This window comes from Anoplophora glabripennis, unplaced genomic scaffold (assembly GCF_000390285.2).
Source record: "Anoplophora glabripennis isolate ALB-LARVAE unplaced genomic scaffold, Agla_2.0 scaffold423, whole genome shotgun sequence".
Taxonomy (NCBI): domain Eukaryota; kingdom Metazoa; phylum Arthropoda; class Insecta; order Coleoptera; family Cerambycidae; genus Anoplophora; species Anoplophora glabripennis.
In genome coordinates, this window is record NW_019416529.1 from 109,714 (window position 1) to 129,343 (window position 19,630).

The 19,630-nt window shown below is 35.1% G+C and overlaps 1 protein-coding gene across 1 annotated transcript in view; it reads left to right on the plus strand.

The window, feature by feature from the left end:
- Positions 1-19,630, plus strand: part of LOC108911760 (titin) — a 280,890-nt gene that overhangs the window by 62,429 nt on the left and 198,831 nt on the right. The window contains exon 11 of the mRNA XM_018716773.1: positions 16-19,614. Coding sequence (XP_018572289.1) covers positions 16-19,614 — 19,599 coding nt within the window. The remainder of the gene's footprint in view (positions 1-15; positions 19,615-19,630) is intronic.

Here is a 19,630-nt window from a genome sequence, read left to right on the forward strand (position 1 = left end):
CTCGTTTTATTCCAGAACACAATGTTGTGGAATTACCACCCCTTCGATTTGTAAAAGAAACTTCAACTTCGGGAAATTTATTAGTAGAAGCTGTCCTAGTGGATGTCTCCGACGACTATTTCCAATCCGCGGAAGAAGATTTGCGAACAGAAGCGGATGTGGACGAAATTTACTCAATAACAAACGAAACGTCTATTACGTCAGAGAAACTGAAAATTGATGTCACTTCTAGTAGTGAGGCCCCAAAGAGACCCCCTCGAAAATCAGACTCGACGAAAAGTGATAACTCTTACTATAGCTTATCTAAAAATCTCTCAATTGACTCTGAAAGGGGCGATGAGAGCTTAGCGGGTGCAGCAGAATTAGACACTGAGTCGTATGGAGACTATGAGAGCGCTTTAAGTTCTGAAAAGAACATCCGGGAACAAGAGAGGGCTTTCCAAGTTGCTGCCATTACAGAGACGACGAGTCTGCCGGGCGACGACGACGACAGACGACCTTTGACTCCCCACACTACACACGAAATCGGTTCCGATCTTAGAGTAAACAGAAGCGAAAGTCAAGAACTGAGAAGGCCTAGAAGGCGTTCTTCTCAAAGCTCTGATGAAATGTCGAAAGACGGCTTTAAGAGAGGTACAATTAAGAAAACTATTAGCTTAGACATGCCAGACACTACATTCCAACGGGATATACAAGGAGAGGAGGGTGATGGACTAGTAACTGATCCAGAAGTAAACGCTGCCAAGCAACTGCAATTGCAGCAAGAGCAAGCGAAGATAATAGAAGATTTGAAAGAAAATTTACAAGAAATTGAAAAAGGGTTACTCTCAGTAGAGGAACAGCTGTTCGTTCAATCGACGCTCAAATCTACATCTGCTGCGGCAAACAGGAGTTTGGAAGTACTGAATAGCATTTCACAACCATTTAAAGATATACAAGTCGTTTTTGAAACACTCAGGGAAAAGCAAGCTTCTCCGGATTTGTCTACGATCGAATTAATTGCCCCACCGATATTTGAGTTACAGAAAAGTCTATCAGTTGTAGAAAAATGCCTTGCAGTGAAGGGTAAAGGACATACATTGATTCAGAGGACTTGTACAAACATCTTAAGTACCACTGGGCCACAAATTAATAAAGGTTTGGATTTGGTCGAGAAAATAACTTTATTAGAAAAAGAGCTAGATTCTACAAAGTCATCTGGGAGAATGACCCCATCCAAAATAATCCAGGAGGTGTGCATTACTATCAAAGAAATGCAAGGTGAACTCTCTAAGGCCGATTTAATGCTAAAAGAATCCTCGCAGAGCGAAAGTCAGGCATCGGCTTCCTCCGATATATCCTCAGAAACATCAAAAGTGAAAGATACTGAAATATTAGATAAATTCTTTGAACCAACTAAAAATTTACAGTTGGCCCTTACTAGTTTGGAAAAAACAATTGCGTACGAAGACAGCGATCAAATGTACAGCGATTTACGTGAGAAGATATTAGAAAAACTAACAGACCCCATAAATTCCTTACATAAAGAACTAAGAGTTTTAGAGAAACAAACTGTTAGATATGCCGGTGAAAAATCTGTCAAACAAGAACTCCGATTAGCGATATTAGATAAAATATTCAATCCTATAAGTGAATTATCAAAAGGGTTAGAAGTAGTAAGAAATCAAGAAAGCGGTGACAGACACTCAGGAGTTGTTAATCTCAACATGTTAGAATCTTTCGCCAATAACACAGAAGACATTATAAATGCCATTAAAAGAATCGAGCAGAATATACCAGTCTCACCCGAATCTAAAGCTGACGTAACTTTATCTTCTCAAGAGGTCGTTGAGGATGTTCTTGAACAAGTCAGTAACATTGTGTTTAATAATATTGCGCAGTCGGTGGACGAACTGCTTCTAAATATAGAAATAGCACAAAAACACGTCACGGATACAATAATTCTGGAAGCACTGCGACAGCTCTCTTCCCTACAAAAGGATTTAGCGACGACGATATCAAAAGTAACGAACGTGAAAACAGAAGCAACGGTTACAGCTTTAGAAAGTTTGAGTGAGCCTATCCAACTATTAAACAATGTGTTGATGAATTGCAGTGAACCAACGGATAAATATATTTTGGAAGACCTCACTTCATTGTTAAACATTCTCGAGGATAGTATTATTGTAGATGAGAGAATTTTGGAAAGTATGGATCTGTGCGTATTGTTCTCTATACTGAAAGGGAGAACATTTGAAGTGAGGGAAAATATAGCTAGTTTAAATGAACACGGATTAATGCCTGAACCCCTAATAGGCGAGCCTGTCGAAGACGAAAATGTTGTAGTCATAGTAGAAGAATCTTCTATAAGTGCAGTTCCAGATGCACTTTTAGATGACACCAAGAAAATACTATCTATTTTAGAAGAACTGTTACAAAAACCTGCTTCAAAGCCTGTCCTAGAACCACTTGTACCAAAAATGCAACCCCTTTCGGAATTAATAACTGACGAATTATTAAAAAAACCTAAAGAAGAATTAACCTTAAATGACAGACTCTCATTGCAGAAACATGTGTTTCCTCTGGAAATGACGGAGGATTTGATTATCGAAGCGTTGGACTTTTTAAGTATTCAGCCTCTTAGCGACGATATAAACGAGACAGGTCGATTATTGGAACATTTACAGTACAACGTAGCCGTGATGCACCAACAAATTCTAGACGAAACACAATTTTTGGAAATAATGGAGCATTACCGCAGACCCAGTTTCGACGACTTAAAACAATGCATCTCAAATGTACAAACGTTACCGATAATATCAGAATCCGATGAGGACGAAGAATTTATTGTTTCACCTGCAATTAACCGTGCTGTGGTCGAAAACATTTCTGAACTGGAAAGATGTCTAGCCACATTCTACGAAGCTGCTATCACTGAAGATGCTGAACCAGTGCCACACGAATTGCTTAGTGTTGCTTCCGAAGTTGTGCAATGTATAGAAAAAGTAAAATACGCCACTCTTCTCGAGGAAAGGGATGAACCACAGTTTACGATAGAAAATATCAAAGAAATAAGACAATTGTCGGTACCGCTTCAAAAACTTAGTGATACTATAACGGATATTCAGAGAATGGAAGAAACCAGAAAAACAGCTTTTACCTCGGTGAAGGAACCCTTGATACAAATTGCTGAACTACTTGAAGGGATTCCAGAAGATTTGAAGATAATATTATTTACGTTGTATGAACCTTTACATAACGCGATTGAAATCGTTTCCTTGGAAACGTTAAACAATGAAATAACGCCGAGTGACTTCACTACCTTAAGTTCTGTTGGAGAGTTATTGAACGAGTTAAGATCCTCCATTCCATTGAAATGTACTGCGGATGAGTTCCCACAAATCGCCGCGCAGTTACATCCGCGAGCAACTTCACTTAAAACTTTACTGGAAAGTATCAGTTCGGAAAATTTGAGGCATATACAATTTTCGTTGACCCAATTTGCTAATACCATGTTGCAAATTATAAATACAAGTACACAACCCAAAAAGGAACGTAAAAAATTTGATATCAAAAATCTGAAAGTACTACAAGAAAATTTGGCGCTTATTTCAAGTTCTCCACAAAAATCACTGTCTCTACCGTTAGTTTCCGAAATTCTGCAATACACGGAAGTTGTAGAAGATGCCACTACTGATATTGCGAATGAAAAAGATCTGGAACAAATCGAAACGATTTTACAAACACTAAATGATATTGTGTCGGTAGCAATAACTCATTCAAATGACGAATTTAGTGCGCAGGAAATAACTGGATTCGTAGGAAAACTGAGAGCAGCTGAGGAAAACTTAAAACTATCTGCTGACCTTAATGAAAAGCTAAATGTACCAACGTCAACACTCTGTGACAATTTAATTCAAATTCCGAAAGAAAGATGTGCTACAATACTAAATGCGATAAGAAAAGACGTTGAAAAGTTAGAATCTCATCCTCAAAGACAATCTTTAACTGCCGTTACTAATGATTTAATAGAAGCGGTCCCAAAAACTCTGGACGATGCACAAATTTGTGATTTAACTGACCTTGAACAGATCGAGCATCTTTTGCGTACTTTTAGAGGAGTACTCTCTAACATAGAGAAACAATCCACAACACCAAAAGAAGAATTAAGTAAAAGTGTTAACGATTTTGATGCCGCTGTTGATAGTATTAATGCAATACCCAGTGTAGCGGGGAAATTGGCAACTGTTTTAATGAAAACCTCTTCAATTTTACAGGACATTATTTTACCTGAACAGAAATTTATTAAAGCCAATTTGGAGGATTTTCAAAAAAACATAGAAACGTTGAGAAGCCTGGATAAAAAATTAATAGCTCAGCAAAATGTTGCCACAGAAATGCAAGACGTGATGACTTCCATTTCCGATAACTTACCAGAAATACAGAAAAGTACAGATGACGTTAATCAAGTCAACAATGTTTTAGAAAGTTACAACCGTATTGTGCAAGATATAATACAGACATCTGAAGCAGGATTACCACTAGACATTGTAAAACCAGAAATTGAAAAGCTAGATCTGAGTATACATACTTCAAGTTTGTCACCAAATACTAAACTGAAGCTGGTGTCAATCTTGGAAAGAGCAAATGCAGCATTAACTGAAATGTGTGGTAAACCACCAGAGAAGGTAGCTATTAAAAATATCGAAAATTTAGAAGAAACATTAAAAGCCTTACAAAACATTCCACAACCTCAACAAGCGTTAATCAAAGAACTACAAGAAACTGCCAATATTATATCGGAAATTGTGCCGGAATTAACAGAAGAAAATATGACTGACGTAAATATAGTGGAAAACATTTTAGAAACATTAAGTGAAATCGTCAAGGAAACTGTTCTTATTCCTGAAACAGAGACGAAAGGTAAGACTGTTGACAAACCAGCTTTAGAAAAACTCGAAGCAACAGTTCAGTCACTAAGTTTATCACCCAACTTGAAATATAAGCTTTCCGAAAACATCCAAAACACAAATGCAGTGTTAAGTAAAGTTGTAGAGGAAAAAGGGGAAGAAACAGCATTGAAAAGAGACTTGGAACATCTTGAGAAAAATATAAACGTCATCAAAGAGCTGGATAACCAACCACCAGCTCTGCAGAACTTTGTCACAGAAATGCAGGAAGTTACTACTTGTATTTCTAATAATTTACCTGAGATGCAACAAGGTTTGGAAGAAACTATTCAAATTCGTTCCCTTTTAGAAAATTATAATACAATTGTGGAAACCATCATTATGTCATCTAAAGCGGAACTACCACCACATATTTCAAAACCAGAAGTTGAAACACTAGATATAACCATACATTCATTAAATTTACCACCAGATGTTAAAGATAGGTTGGTGACGATATTCGAAAAAGCGAATGCAGCTTTACTTGAAATGTGCGAGAAACCATCACAGAGAATAACTATAAAAAGTATCAAGAAGTTAGAGGAAACACTAAAAGCCCTACAAGACATTCCAGAACCCCAACAAGCATTGATAAAAGAACTTCAAGAAACTGTTAATATTATATCAGAAATTGTACCAGAATTAACGGATGAAAACACAGATGACGTAAATATCGTTGAAAATATTTTAGAGACTTTAAATGAAATTGTAAAAGAAACAATAATATCACCAGTGCAACAAAAACCTGTTGATAAACCAACTTTACAAAAACTTGATGTAAAAATTGAGTCGTTAAATTTATCACCTAATTTGAAATACAAACTCTCTGAAAATATACAAAAGACGAATGCAGTGTTAAGCAAAGTAATAGAAGAAAAAGAAACAGAATTGTTATTGAAAAAGGATTTGGAAAATCTTGACAAAAATATAAAGACCATAAAAGAGACGCATAAACAACCACCAGTTCATCAAAAATTTTTAAGAGAAATGCAGGAGGTTACTACATTCATTTCTGATAATTTACCAGAAATACAACGAAATTTGGAAGGTGCTAGTCAAGTCTGTTCCGTTCTAGAAAATTATAACCAAATTGTGGAAAATATCACAAAGACATACGAGGCAGGATTACTACCACAGATTATAGAACCTGAAATCGAAAAGCTAGATATAAGTACACATTCATTAAATTTGTCACCAAACATCAAAGGAAAGTTGGTGACGATATTAGAAAAAGCAAATACAGCACTGCTTGAGATATGTAAGAAACCATCACAGGAAATAACTATAAAGAATATCGAAAACTTAGAAGCAACACTGAAAGCGTTACAGGACATTCCACAACCTCAACAGGCCTTAATCAAAGAACTACAAGAAACTACCAATATTATATCAGAAATTGTACCGGAATTAACAGAACAGAACTTAACTGACGTGAATACAGTAGAAAATATTTTGGAAACCCTAAATGCAGTTGTCAATGAAACAATGATAACTCGTGAAAAAAGGATGGAAGGGAAATCTGTCGACACACCAACTTTACAAGCACTTGACGTAAAAATCGAATCTTTAAATTTATCGCCTAATCTGAAATACAAACTTTCCGAAAATATACATAAGGCAAATGCAGTGTTAAGTAAAGTAGCAGAAGAGAAAAAGGCAGAAACAATATTGAAACATAATTTGGAAAATCTCAATAAAAATATAAAGACCATAAAAGAGCTGGAGTGTCAACTACCAGTTAAGGAAAATTTTGTGACGGAAATACAGGAAGTTGCTACTTCTATTTCTGATAATCTACCCGAAATACAGCAGAATGTCGAAAGCGCCACTCAGATTTGTACCATTTTAGAAAATTATAACCAAATTGTGGGAAACATAGCAAAGACATTTGAAGCAGGATTGCCACCACAAATTACAAAACCTGAAATAGAAAAGTTTGATATAAGCGCACATTCTTTAAATCTATCACCGAATATTAAAAGTAAGTTGGTGACGGTATTAGAAAAAGCGAACGTAGCTTTGACTGAAATGTACGAGAAACCACCACAGAGCATAACTGTCAAAAATATCGAGAATTTAGAAGAAACACTTAAAGCTCTACAGAACATTCCACACCCTCAACAAACTTTAATCAAAGAACTTCAAGAAACTGCCAATATAATATCAGAAATTGTGCCAGAATTAACGGAACAGAATATAGCTGACTTAAATATCGTAGAAAATATTTTAGAAACCTTAAACGAAGTTGTAAAGGAGATAGTAATTAGTCCTAAAAGAGAAACGGAAGAAAAAACGGCTGATAAACCGGCTTTAGAAAAACTTGATGTAACAATTCAATCCCTAACTTTATCGCCCAATCTGAAATATAAACTTTCCGAAAACATACAAAAGACAAACGCGGTGTTAAGTACAGTTATAGAGGAGAAGCGAAAAGAAATGGTACTTAAAAAGGATTTGGAATGTCTTGCAGAAAATATAAACGCATTAAAAGAACTAGATCTAAAATCAACAGTTCAGCAAAATTTCATCACAGAAATGCAGGAAGTTACTACTTCTATTTCCGATAATTTACCTGAAATTCAACAGAACCTGGAAGAGACTGCCCAGGTCTGTGATATTCTGGAAAACTACAACCAGATTGTAAAAGAAATTATTAAAAATTCTGAAGAGGGATTACCAGTGGAAGCTATAAAACCAGAAGTTGAGAAGATAGATATAAATAGACATTCTGCAAATTTGTCACCAAATATGAAAGTTAAGTTGATAACAATATTAGAAAAGGCAAATTCAGCTTTAGTTGAAATGTGTCACAAACCACCACAGAAAATAACTATTAAAAATTTGAAGAATTTGGAGGAAACATTAAAAGCCCTAGAGAACGTTCCCGAAACTCAGCAAGCATTAATCAATGAACTTCAGGAAACTGCGAACATTATATCAGAAATCGTACCGACATTAACAGAACAAAATATCGCCGATGCAAATATCGTGGACAATATTTTAGAAACGTTAACTGAAATTGTAAAAGAAACAATAATTGAACCTGAAATAGAGAAAGGGAATAGTGCTGATAAATCAGCTTTAGAAAAACTTGAAGTAACAGTTCAATCACTAACATTGCCGCCAAATTTAAAATATAAACTTACCGAAAACATACATAAAGCAAATGCAGTGATAAGTAAAGCGATAAATAATAAAGAAGAAGCTACAGGTGTGAAAATGAACTTGGAAAATATAGAAAAAAAAATAATTTCATTACATACTGAACATCCCCTTTTTGATGAGTTACAAGATATTGGCACGGATATGGGAAATGTATTGCCAAAACTGAACGATGAAAGTTCATTGCAAATGGAGCAATTTGAAAAAACTTTGGATGCATTAAATTCTACTTTACCAAAAATCGTGGAAAATTGTAAAACAAAAGAACAGATTGTAGAATGCAAAGCAACTATTGATAATTTAAGTGCGATAATAAAAGCTTTAGAACTACCGCAAGCTATACAACAAAAGTCATTGAAACCCTTTGAAGAAGGAAGCGAAATGTTGAAACAAAAAACAATAGAAAGCATACAAGATAAAAAAGCTATTATCAAGAATTTGGAAAATTTAGAAAAAACTACGGCCTCATTAATAATTTTACCAGAAGTAGTTTTAAAAGAAACATTATTAAAGAGTTTAAACGAAATTGTAAATTTTGCTCAGAATATTACAGTTCCCCCAAATTCATCAGAAACAGAACAGATTGAAACAGTTTTAAAAGAGGTAAATTCCGCCATTAAAACTATAATTGAAGTTACTTCCGAAAATGGACCTCCAGAAAAACTTGACTTATTGATCGAAAATTTAAATTTGACATCTAAATCTTTAGACGCGTCTCCAAATCTACAAGGATTGTTGGAACCTGTAAATCTATTATGTAACACTATCCAGGACACAAGACAAACACTTTTTATTACTTTGTTACAAAACAGTTTGAACAAATTTGCAGAAACATGTAAAAACTCGAAAATAAATAACCATAAAAAGATACTAATCGAAGATCTGAAATATACCCTACCTGTAATTGAAATGGATATGAAGGATATTGGATCGAAAAAGAACAACGAAAATGAGAGATTATTTATTTCCAACGCTTCCCGAGCAATAAACGTAATAAACGACTACGTTACTGAAGATAAAACGAAAAGTACCGATGAAATGATCAAATTTACTTCAGAATTTCTAGAATCAAACAAAATAACAAGTCAAACCGATCTCATAAAACACGTACAACTCCTCCTAAACAAAAGTTTGTACTCTCTAAAAGAGATAAAGAAATGCGAAATGGAAGATAAAAACGTTAAATTCCAAAATATCCAATTAATATCAGAATCTGTCCAAAATCTTGCCAAAACCGTTGCAGCAATTAAGTATAAAAGTGTTAATAAAGACCAAATCCTTAAGTTACAGAAATCGCTATACCCCCTGCAAATAGCAGTGAACGATTTGATTGAACATGATTTAACTGAATGTGACTTCAAATTGCTGGAAAACATCAGTAAAATCTTTGACGATATCGATAGCTTTGTTAGTTCTCAACTAGTAATAAAAGAAAATGTCGTACCGATGCAAAAGGAACAAATCTTGATATTTTTGGACATACTAAATAAAGCTTTGAAAACTGTCGATGAAAAATCTCCCATAAAGAATATAACTAGTTTATTGAACACACTTGTTGAAGTATTACCAGATATTGCCCAACAACTGGAAGTAGCTTACTCGGAAGAAGTCAAGACAGAGATAGCAACAGCAATTTTTGATACGATATTAAACGACATCCAAGATGATATTAACAAAGGCACTGAAGCAGAAGGCGAAACAAAACTGGAACAGTCATTATCAATATTAACTAATAATATGGACAATTACGTTGCTGCTTGCAAACCTTATTTAAATAACGACGAAGTCAACTTAATAGAGAATATAAAGTCTTATGTAAAGTGCGTAAGTGAGAAAAGTTGTTCTGATTTAGCAAATAAAGAGAAGTTGCTAGAGGATCAGCTGCAAGATGGGACATCTCCTGTGATTAAAATTTCCAGAAATATATATGAAATCTGTAAACGAGTTGCAAAGTCCAAATATAGTACAGACACTTCAAAAGACTCAGAAAATAAACTAGAAAAAGAAGAGAAAACACAAGAAACCTCGCAAAAGGGTGGAGTAAGTTTGGGAGAAAAAATAGTGGAAGAAATAAAAGAAATAATTGAAGAAAAACAAATAATACTGGAAACGCAGGCTGAAAGAGCTTTAGAAGAAAAACCAGCTTCTAAGGAAATAGCGATTTTAGAATCGTTACAGACCTTACAGGCATCCGTGTGTTCGATTGAAAAGGAGCACCTTTCAGATGAGAAAAAGGCAGCCTTCAGTGAACTGGAAAAATCAATTTCTGCAGTTGAAAAACTTACAGAAAATAAAATAAATGAAAGTATTTCTCCAACTGACTTTAGTGCTGAAGAGAAATTAGCTGTGGAGGCCGCAAATAACACGTTAACTGAAATAAATAGTTTTATAAAGTCCAGGCAGGTACCTCCAGAAGAAGTTGACGAAGCTCAACAGCCTCCAGTAGAAGCGGTAAAAGTCATGATAGAAGAGCTAAGGCTAGCAGTTGTTGCTGTTCCAAAGGAGTCGAAAATTAAAGAGGTGTTGGAACCACTGGAAGAGACCGTAAAAAATGTTGTTAATTTAATGGAAGATGTCCCAGTAGGGGCAGAATGTATAAACAAAATAAAGACATCTTTAAAATGCATCTCTGAGAACATAAATGCATTAAGACCAAAAGTTCCCAAAGAAAAAAAGGGTACAGTTAGTACCCTTCAGAAAACCGCTTGTAGCTTAGAAAAGTTAATAGAAAACGTGAAAGCTGAAAAATATAAAAATCTTGAATTAATTAACAACTGCTTAGATGAACTGAAAACTACCCTAGAACATTTAAATAAAAACGTAGATAGTAAGGATAAAAAATCAATCGGAAAAGTTAAAGAACTTTATCAACAATTAAACACTTCTATATCCGACCTTCCCAAAGAATCCCTTATGACACGCATAGCGGAGGAACTCAATACTCTGGTCGAGGGAACGGAAGGCCTTTTTATTTCTGAACAGAAGCAGTCCCAAACTATCTGCAAACCGTTACAGGCGGTACAACATTCTTTACAGAATTTGCAGGAATCTTTGTCTACTCTCGAGACAAAACCAAAAACTAAAGCGCAAAAAGTACTAGTAACTGAACTTCAGAGACCTGTCACTACCTTACAATTTATTTCTGGAACGATTCTAGAAGAAAAGAAAGGTAAATTGTCACAGGACGACATACACCTTTTAGAGATGACAAACAACGTAGTAGTTGAAATGAACAATTTAGTTGAAGATTTAAACTGCAAGTCCTCTTCAAAACAAGTGCAAAAGCTCCAACCAACAGCTGAAAATTTAAAAACCCTACTAGCCAGTATAAATCAAGAATCGCATACAAAGGACTTCATAGAACCTATACAAGACATATCTAGAAGTATTGGTAAATTACTGGAGAAAGCTATAAGCACAGAGCAAGAAGAAGCTGCACAGACAAAGGAAACATTGACACGTCTGAAAAGGTCATTATCTCAGTTTGAAACATCTGTGGCTACTTTGTCCTCCCAAAAGGAACCGGAAATACAAAAAGTCATTCTCAACGAACTACAAAAACCTCTACAGGCGATTTTAAGTATGGTATCTGAAACCCCCAGTACAAATATGTCGCCGGAAGAAATTGATAACGTCAACAAATTTATTCAGTCTTTAGAAAAGGTTGAGAAAAGCGAATCTGCAGCTCTTAGTAAAAATTTACTTAGTTTGCGAACGGATTTGTCTGCGATGTTAGTAACTGAAGAAGCCAAAGCAATAGGCACTATAGAACCTGAGGCTGGTTTTGTCGAATCTATTAAAGACCATTTAGAAGAATTGAGTAGAGCCATTGAAGTTACTCATTTGGTATTGGAGCAACCAAAAACTGTTGAAGACGTTACTCCACTACGTACTCTAAATTCGGCTTTAACTGATTTGCTTACGTTTGTTGTAAAAGCGAAACATATATCGGAAGGTAATTTGAATATATTTTCACATTTAGTACAACCTTTAGAAAATTTACAGATTCATCTTTACGACTGTATAGAAGCAAAAGTCGTAGATGACGAAGTTAAATTACTCAATGAAATCGAGAACTGTTTTAGAGAAATCAGCACCAGATACGTAAATGCTGAAGATTTCAAAGATATAAAAATTGAAAACTTTTTAGAATCACTAGATCGATTGCAAAACAAACTGATAAGCGTTTCTATGAGGGCTGTTTTGTCAAAACACTTGGAAGAAGGAAAGTCTATCATTCAACAATTACTACAACCTCTGGAAGTAATATCCAAAGCTATAATCAAAATGCAAAATGACCTATCTAGAAGAATTGCTTTACACAACACCGTACAAAAAATTGTACAAAACTGTACTTCTGTTAATAAGCGATTAGAGAAATCTACATCAGATATTATCGACTATAAATATTTAGAAAAACCTTTTTCTAATATAATAAATGTGCTGAGTGGACCAATAAGTTTAGAATCGCCAAGCGGTACTTTAGACTTGATTGAAAGTGAAGTAAGAACCCTTGCTGAGGAAATTAAACAGCAGTTAAAGGTTGATTCGACATTACCTCTCGACGAATCGTTAAAGAAACTTACAACTGTATGTGCAAATATATTAAACAGTAAGAAAGACGCCATTAATATGAATTTATTATATGATCTTGCTGATTGCATTGCATCCATCGCTAAAGTTTTTCCAACAGAGGAAGTAGTAGAAAGAAAAATTACCGAAGGAGCACAGCAACCATTACTCGAATTAAAAACCGAGATAAGCAACTTGCAAAAGGCAATTGTCAATGTTCAACCAAAAGCAGATAGATGTTTAATTTCTATACTTGATATGCACGAGGCTTTAAGTGACTTGAAGCAGGGACTAGTTTTATCTGAAGTACTGCTCAATGAAACGATATTAGAGTTGCATGAAGACGTCCCAGAAGTAAAATGTCTGAACGCAATAGAAACTTCTTTGAGAAAGATCAAAGGGGTCATAGTATCTGTCCAAACAGCCATTCAAAAACCAGTCTTGGGCGAAATTGAAAAAGCTTCTGCTGCTGAAGCTAGATTGATTTTGAAACAAGCTTTAGAAATAATTCAAACTCAACCTGCAACAAAGCTGTCAATAGAAGAACCATTAAAATGTCTGATTTCTAAAATAGAAGAACTTGAAGGAGGAACTGAGGAGACGAAGCTTGTGGAAGATACAGCAGAGCAAGTAAAAGCAACTGATGTAGCTGTATTAGAAGAACAAGTAGCTGAAACAGAAAAGCATGTAATAGATACAGCAGAACAAGTAAAAGCAACTGATGTATCTGTATTAGAAGAACAAGCAGCTGAAATACAAAAGCATGTAGAAGATGCAGCAGAACAAGTAAAAACAACTGATGTAGCTGTATTAGAAGAACAAGTGGCTGAAATACAAAAGCATGTAGAAGATGCAGCAGAACAAGTAAAAACAACTGATGTAGCTGTATTAGAAGAACAAGTGGCTGAAATACAAAAGCATGTAGAAGATGCAGCAGAACAAGTAAAAGCAACTGCTGTAGCTGTATTAGAAGAACAAGTAGCTGAAATAGAAACGCATGTAGAAGATGCAGCAGAACAAGTAAAAGCAACTGCTGTAGCTGTATTAGAAGAACAAGTAGCTGAAATAGAAACGCATGTAGATGATTCAGCAGAACAAGTAAAAGCTACTGATGTAGCTGTAATAGAAGAACAAGTAGCTGAAATAGAAAAGCATAATATAGATGATTCAGCAGAACAAGTAAAATCAACTGATGTAGCTGTATTAGAAGAACAAGTAGCTGAAATACAAAAGCATGTAGACGATGCAGCAGAACAAGTAAAAGCAACTGATGTAGCTCTATTAGAAGAACAAATAGCTGAAACAGGAAAACATGTAGAAGATACAGTAGACCAAGTAAAAGCAACTGATGTAGCTGTATCAGAAGAACAAGTAGCTGAAATACAAAAGCATAATATAGATGATTCAGCAGAACAAGTAAAATCAACTGATGTAGCTGTATTAGAAGAACAAATAGCTGAAACAGGAAAACATGTAGAAGATACAGTAGACCAAGTAAAAGCAACTGATGTAGCTGTATTAGAAGAACAAGTAGCTGAAATACAAAAGCATGTAGACGATGCAGCAGAACAAGTAAAAGCAACTGATGTAGCTGTGTTAGAAGAACAAATAGCTGAAATAGAAAAATTACTTAATGAAATAAGCGATTTTCAAACTATTGTCAGAGAGAATACAAATCAGGAAATATATAGTATGGCAATAGTTGGGGATGCCATTGAACCACTAAAGTTTTTATATGAATCCTTAAAGAACTTGATACAAATTGTTACAAAATCTACAGAAACTGATTTTCAAGCAAAAACCTGCGAGGAACTAACAACAGAAAGTAAACTTTTCAACAATTTCGCAACGACCTTAGCAAAGTTAAAGGAAGTACGTGAAATAGAAACAATGAAATTAGAAAAAAGATCTTTAATAGAAGTCATTATAGCACTTATCAAAAGTACCGAAGTCATTATCGAAAAATCGAAAAGTGATAAGCTGCTGGAATGCATATGCGAACCTCTAAAATTTTTGCTAATGACTTTAGATAACCTCAACAAAGAACTCGTCAAGTACGACAAAATCTTAGAGCAGAATAAGGAAGACGTTATTACTGTGAAGAGAGTCAAAGAATACTTGTTAAAATTAAATGAGAGGTTGGAAGAACTTAAAACTGAAAAGCCTTTGCCAACACAGCAACAACAACTACTATATGTAATCCAAGCCGAAACGCCTTTACCTGAAATAACAAAGGAAATTCAGAATTTGGAAAACCGTTTATTGACAGAAACAACCTCAAACTTATCACCTGGTGATAGAGAAATATTATCTCCATTGCAAGAACTGTTACAGCAATACTTAATTATCATTGAAAATATTAAAGATGTAACGATGCAACCAGAATTATTGGAAAAGCTGAAGCCTAAAATGAGAGAATCAGTTTCGTCTTTAAAACAATTTTTAGAAAAATGTACTCAAAAATGTATTGATACAAAAGCATTACCTTCGTTGACGAACCCACTTCGAATTCTTTCTGGAACAGCAGAAGAAATAGAAAAAATTTTGATGCAATCGGAAGAAGTACAAGAAGTTCCGGTAATAACTGACATAACCAAACAGATTTCACTTATAAAGTATGATTTACATAGGTTGCGATCTGAAATTGAAAAACGAAATTTACCATCAGAAACAAGAATACTATCTGTAGTTCAAATAAATGAACCTTTAGAGTGTCTTTTATCTTCAATATTAGAGATAACTGATGAAGTAAAACGTAACATATCACCAGAACAGGTAGAGGTATTAATATCTTTGGAAAGGGCGTTAAAAAAATTGTCTGAAGTTGTGAAAAGTTGTAATGATGTTATTGCTCATGATGAGTCAATAACTAATTTAAAGCCTAAGATTATGGGTGCCCTCTCTGGGTTGAAAGAACAGATTGAAATAACAATGCAAATCGATCTTGGTTCACTTCAATCTTTAAAATCTTCTTTAAGTGACTTTGCAACAACTGTATCCCAGGTAGTAGATACCTTAACGAAACTAGATGAAAAACCTAAACGTTTTGATGTTTCTGCAATTAAGGAATTGGCAACTTCTGTGTCCAAGTTAAGCAGCGAAATCCAACAATTTAAAATGAAAACCCAAGAACAAGCTTTGTCACCTCAAACAGGAGTTGCTTCGATAAACAAAATAAGTGAAGCTTTGTCCGTACTTTCTGATGCGACTTTAAATATCGAGAACACTGTGCTTGATGAAGCGATTCCAGATATATCAGAAGAACAAGCAAAAGAATTGACATCTTTATCTGAACCATTGGAAAAGTTGTCGAAAATAGTTATTGATTGCAGAACTGCTATTAATCAACCAGAGATTTTACAGCAACATGATCCTGATATAAACAAAGCTGTAATTGCCCTGAAACAATCCCTTGATAAAATTACAGTTACGGTTTCTACATCAAAATCCTTAGAATCTTTAATAAAACCTATACAAGCGTTCACTGAATGCATTTTAGACGTTGAAAAGTCTCTGAGTCGAATGGAAGACATAGGAAACCGATTAGATATATCTGCTGTGAGAGAAATACTTATTCCGTTAAGAGTGTTAAATGATGAAATTCAAAATTTAAATACTAAAATCCAGGAGTCGGGGCCAACTCCCCAAACGGGAACTCTTTCTATTGTTAATATCAGTAATCCTCTACTTCTGCTTTCATTAGCGATTTTAGATGTAGAACATCTGCTTACTGAGGAAAGTGTCCAGGACATACTACCGGAACAGGCAGATGTAGTGAAAAGTTTGATCGAACCTCTGCAAAAGTTATCAAAGTTAGTTGTAAATTGTAAAGAAAGTTTAGGAAATTCGGAGGTATTGGAAAAACACAAGAAGGAAATTAGTAAAGCTGCAGTTGTAATAAAACAACAAATTGAAGTTGTTGTACAAGCAATAGCAGAGAGTAAAAGTCTACAACTTATAGTAAATCCTCTTGAACAAATTGCAGTGGTAATTTCTCAAAATCTAGAACAAAAAGAGGGGGCAAAACCAGAACGACCAGACCTTAAAGCACTGAAAGCAATTGTCAGTCCACTGTTAAACTTAAAGGCTGAGATCCAGCAAATTACACAAGAAAAACTTGGAGAATCTGCTCAACAAGGTGTATTAGGTTTGATAACAATTAACGAGCCTTTATCAGACCTTATTGCCAAAATATCAGAAGTAGAAGAACAGATAAATAAAGAAGAAACTAGTGATATACCAGAACAACCATCGGAGAGTATCACAGCTCTAATTGAACCCATTGAAAAACTTTCAAAAGTTATCGTTGGCATAAGAGAAGCTCCCTTGACTCCGGAAGTGGTAGAAAAGCAGAATGAAGAAATACACAAATCATCTCTTGCTCTGAAAGAACAATTAGAGAGGACTATAACTCAAATACCAGAAGCTAAATCGTTGCAACAAATAGCAGTTCCACTTCAATCGCTTTCGGCAGCGCTTTCAGAGATGGACGATCAATTGAAAGAAGCTGGTAAACAAAATTTGGAAGGAGAGACTAAAAAGTCTGAACGTTTCGACCTTACCGCATTAAAGGAGATAGCGACACCAATTTTGAATTTGAAAGACGAAATTCAAAGCCTGAAAGCCGTTTCACAAGAATTTTCACCGCAACAAGGCATTTTAGGAATCATGGAAATTAATGAACCTGTAGCGTTGCTCTCTGCTTCTATTGTGGAGATTGAAAAGAGTATAAATGAGGTTGAGGTGCAAGACATATCAGCACAACAAGCGCAAATTGTAACTGACATCAAAGAGCCCATCGAGAAAATGTCAAAACTTGTTATAGACATTAGGGAAGTCATTTCAGTGCCAGAGGTAATCGAAGTAAAGAAGCCCGAGATTCTAAATGCAGTATTGGCACTAAAGAAGAGTATAGAAAGAATTGTGCAGTGTATTCCAGAAGCAGAATCTCTGCAATTACTAACTGTACCGCTCCAAGCATTGTCAACGGCTATTTTGACAATTGAAGCTAAATCCAAAATTAGTAAGAAGGAAACACGACGCGATGTTTCTTTTGTAAAAGTTATAGCAGAACCAGTTACGGTTTTGTTGGACGAGACAGAACAACTTCGAACAATGCTACAGGACCTTGGTAAATCACAGCAAGGAGTTTTATCAATTATTGAAATAAATGAACCTTTATTAGCCCTTAAAGAGTCGCTTTCAAATGTAGAGGGTATATCCAAAGAAGGGCTTGAGGATATATCACCTATTGAGTCTGAAGTGGCCAATGTCTTGATAGAACCATTGCAACAAATATTAAATATTACTGTACTTAGTAAGGAAGCCATAACCGTCCCAGAATTATTGGAAAAACAGAAACCTGAAATGAAGAAATCTGTATCAATGTTGAAGCAATGCATAGATACATTTTTGCAAGGAATTCCTGAAACTAAAAGTATAGATATTTTAAAACTTCCTCTCGCTTCACTTTCGGCAACTTTATCGAACATTGAAACGGTTCTAGAGGAGAAGATACGCTTGGACGTTTCCGCCTTGAAAGAAATAGCATCCCCGATATTAAAATTGAAGAATGAAATACAAAATCTTCGCGTTTCCCAAGAGTTAACATCCCCACAGCAAGGTATATTAGGAACAATTGATATTGTAGAACCCTTATCTTTACTATCATCTTCTGTAGAGGAGATTCAAAATAGGTTAAGTGGTGAAGAAATTCAAGATATAACTAAAGAACAAGCGCAAACTATAACAGAACTAAAAGAGCCAATTGAAAAAATGTCAAAGCTTATAGTGGAGATTAAAGAAGCTGCTTCAGTTCCCGAAATAACTGATGTGAAGAAACCTGAGATTCAAAAGGCTGCAGCTGCGTTGAAGCAACAAATAGAGAAAATTGAACAAATTGCTTCTGACGCCAAATCTATACAATCATTGACAACACCTCTTCAAGTTCTCTCAGCTGCAATTTCAACACTCGAAGAGTCCAAAGTAGATGAGAAGGAAATTCAGAAATTTGTTATGGCCATTAAAAAGTTAACAATGCCAGTTACTACGTTGGTAGAAGGAATAAATCTGCTTCAAATTAAAATGCAAAACCTTGCTCTTCCTCAACAGGGAGTCTTATCTATTGCTGAAATAAATGAACCATTGCAGTTACTTAAAGATTCTCTTTTAACTGTTGAAACTATTTCTGCAGAAGATATTGGTGAAATACCTTCGATTCAAGATGAAGGAGCAAACACTTTGGTGGAGTCACTCCAACAATTAGCAAATGTTGTTGTAATTAGTACGGAAGCTGCAGAAAGTCGAGAATTATTAGAAAACCTGAAGCCTAAAATGAAGCAAGTTATATCTGCCTTGAAACAACAAATAGAAAAAGTTGTGCTCGATATCCCAACGTGCAAAGCTTTGGAAATCGTGAAACCAAATTTCGAAACACTTTCCGCAAAGTTGACCAATATAGAGACGGTTTTGGAAGAGAGTGTTAAACAGTCGCAACGTTTAGATATATCTGCCTTACAAGAAATAGCAAAACCTATTTTGAAATTAAAAGACGAAATGCAAAATTTACAAATTATTTCACAAGAACAAGCGCTAATTCCTCAGCAAGGCGTGTTGGGAGTTATGGAAATTAATAAACCTCTAGCTTCACTCTCCGAGTCTATTGCGGAGGTACAAAAGGTCATATCTGACGAAGTTGGTGATATTTCCACACAGCAAGCAGAAATAGTAACAAATCTAACGCAGCCAATTGAGAAGATGTTAAAACTTGTTGTAGAGATCAAAGAAGTTATTTTAGTTCCAAAATTAATAGAAGAGAAAACTCCTGAGTTGAGAAGTGCTACTCTCGCAGTAAAGGAAAAAATAGAGGAAATTATACAACTTATCCCGGAAACAAAATCTATTCAGTCGCTGCAAACTCCATTAAAAGCTCTCTCGGCAGCAATAGCAGTAATTGTTCAAAAACCAGC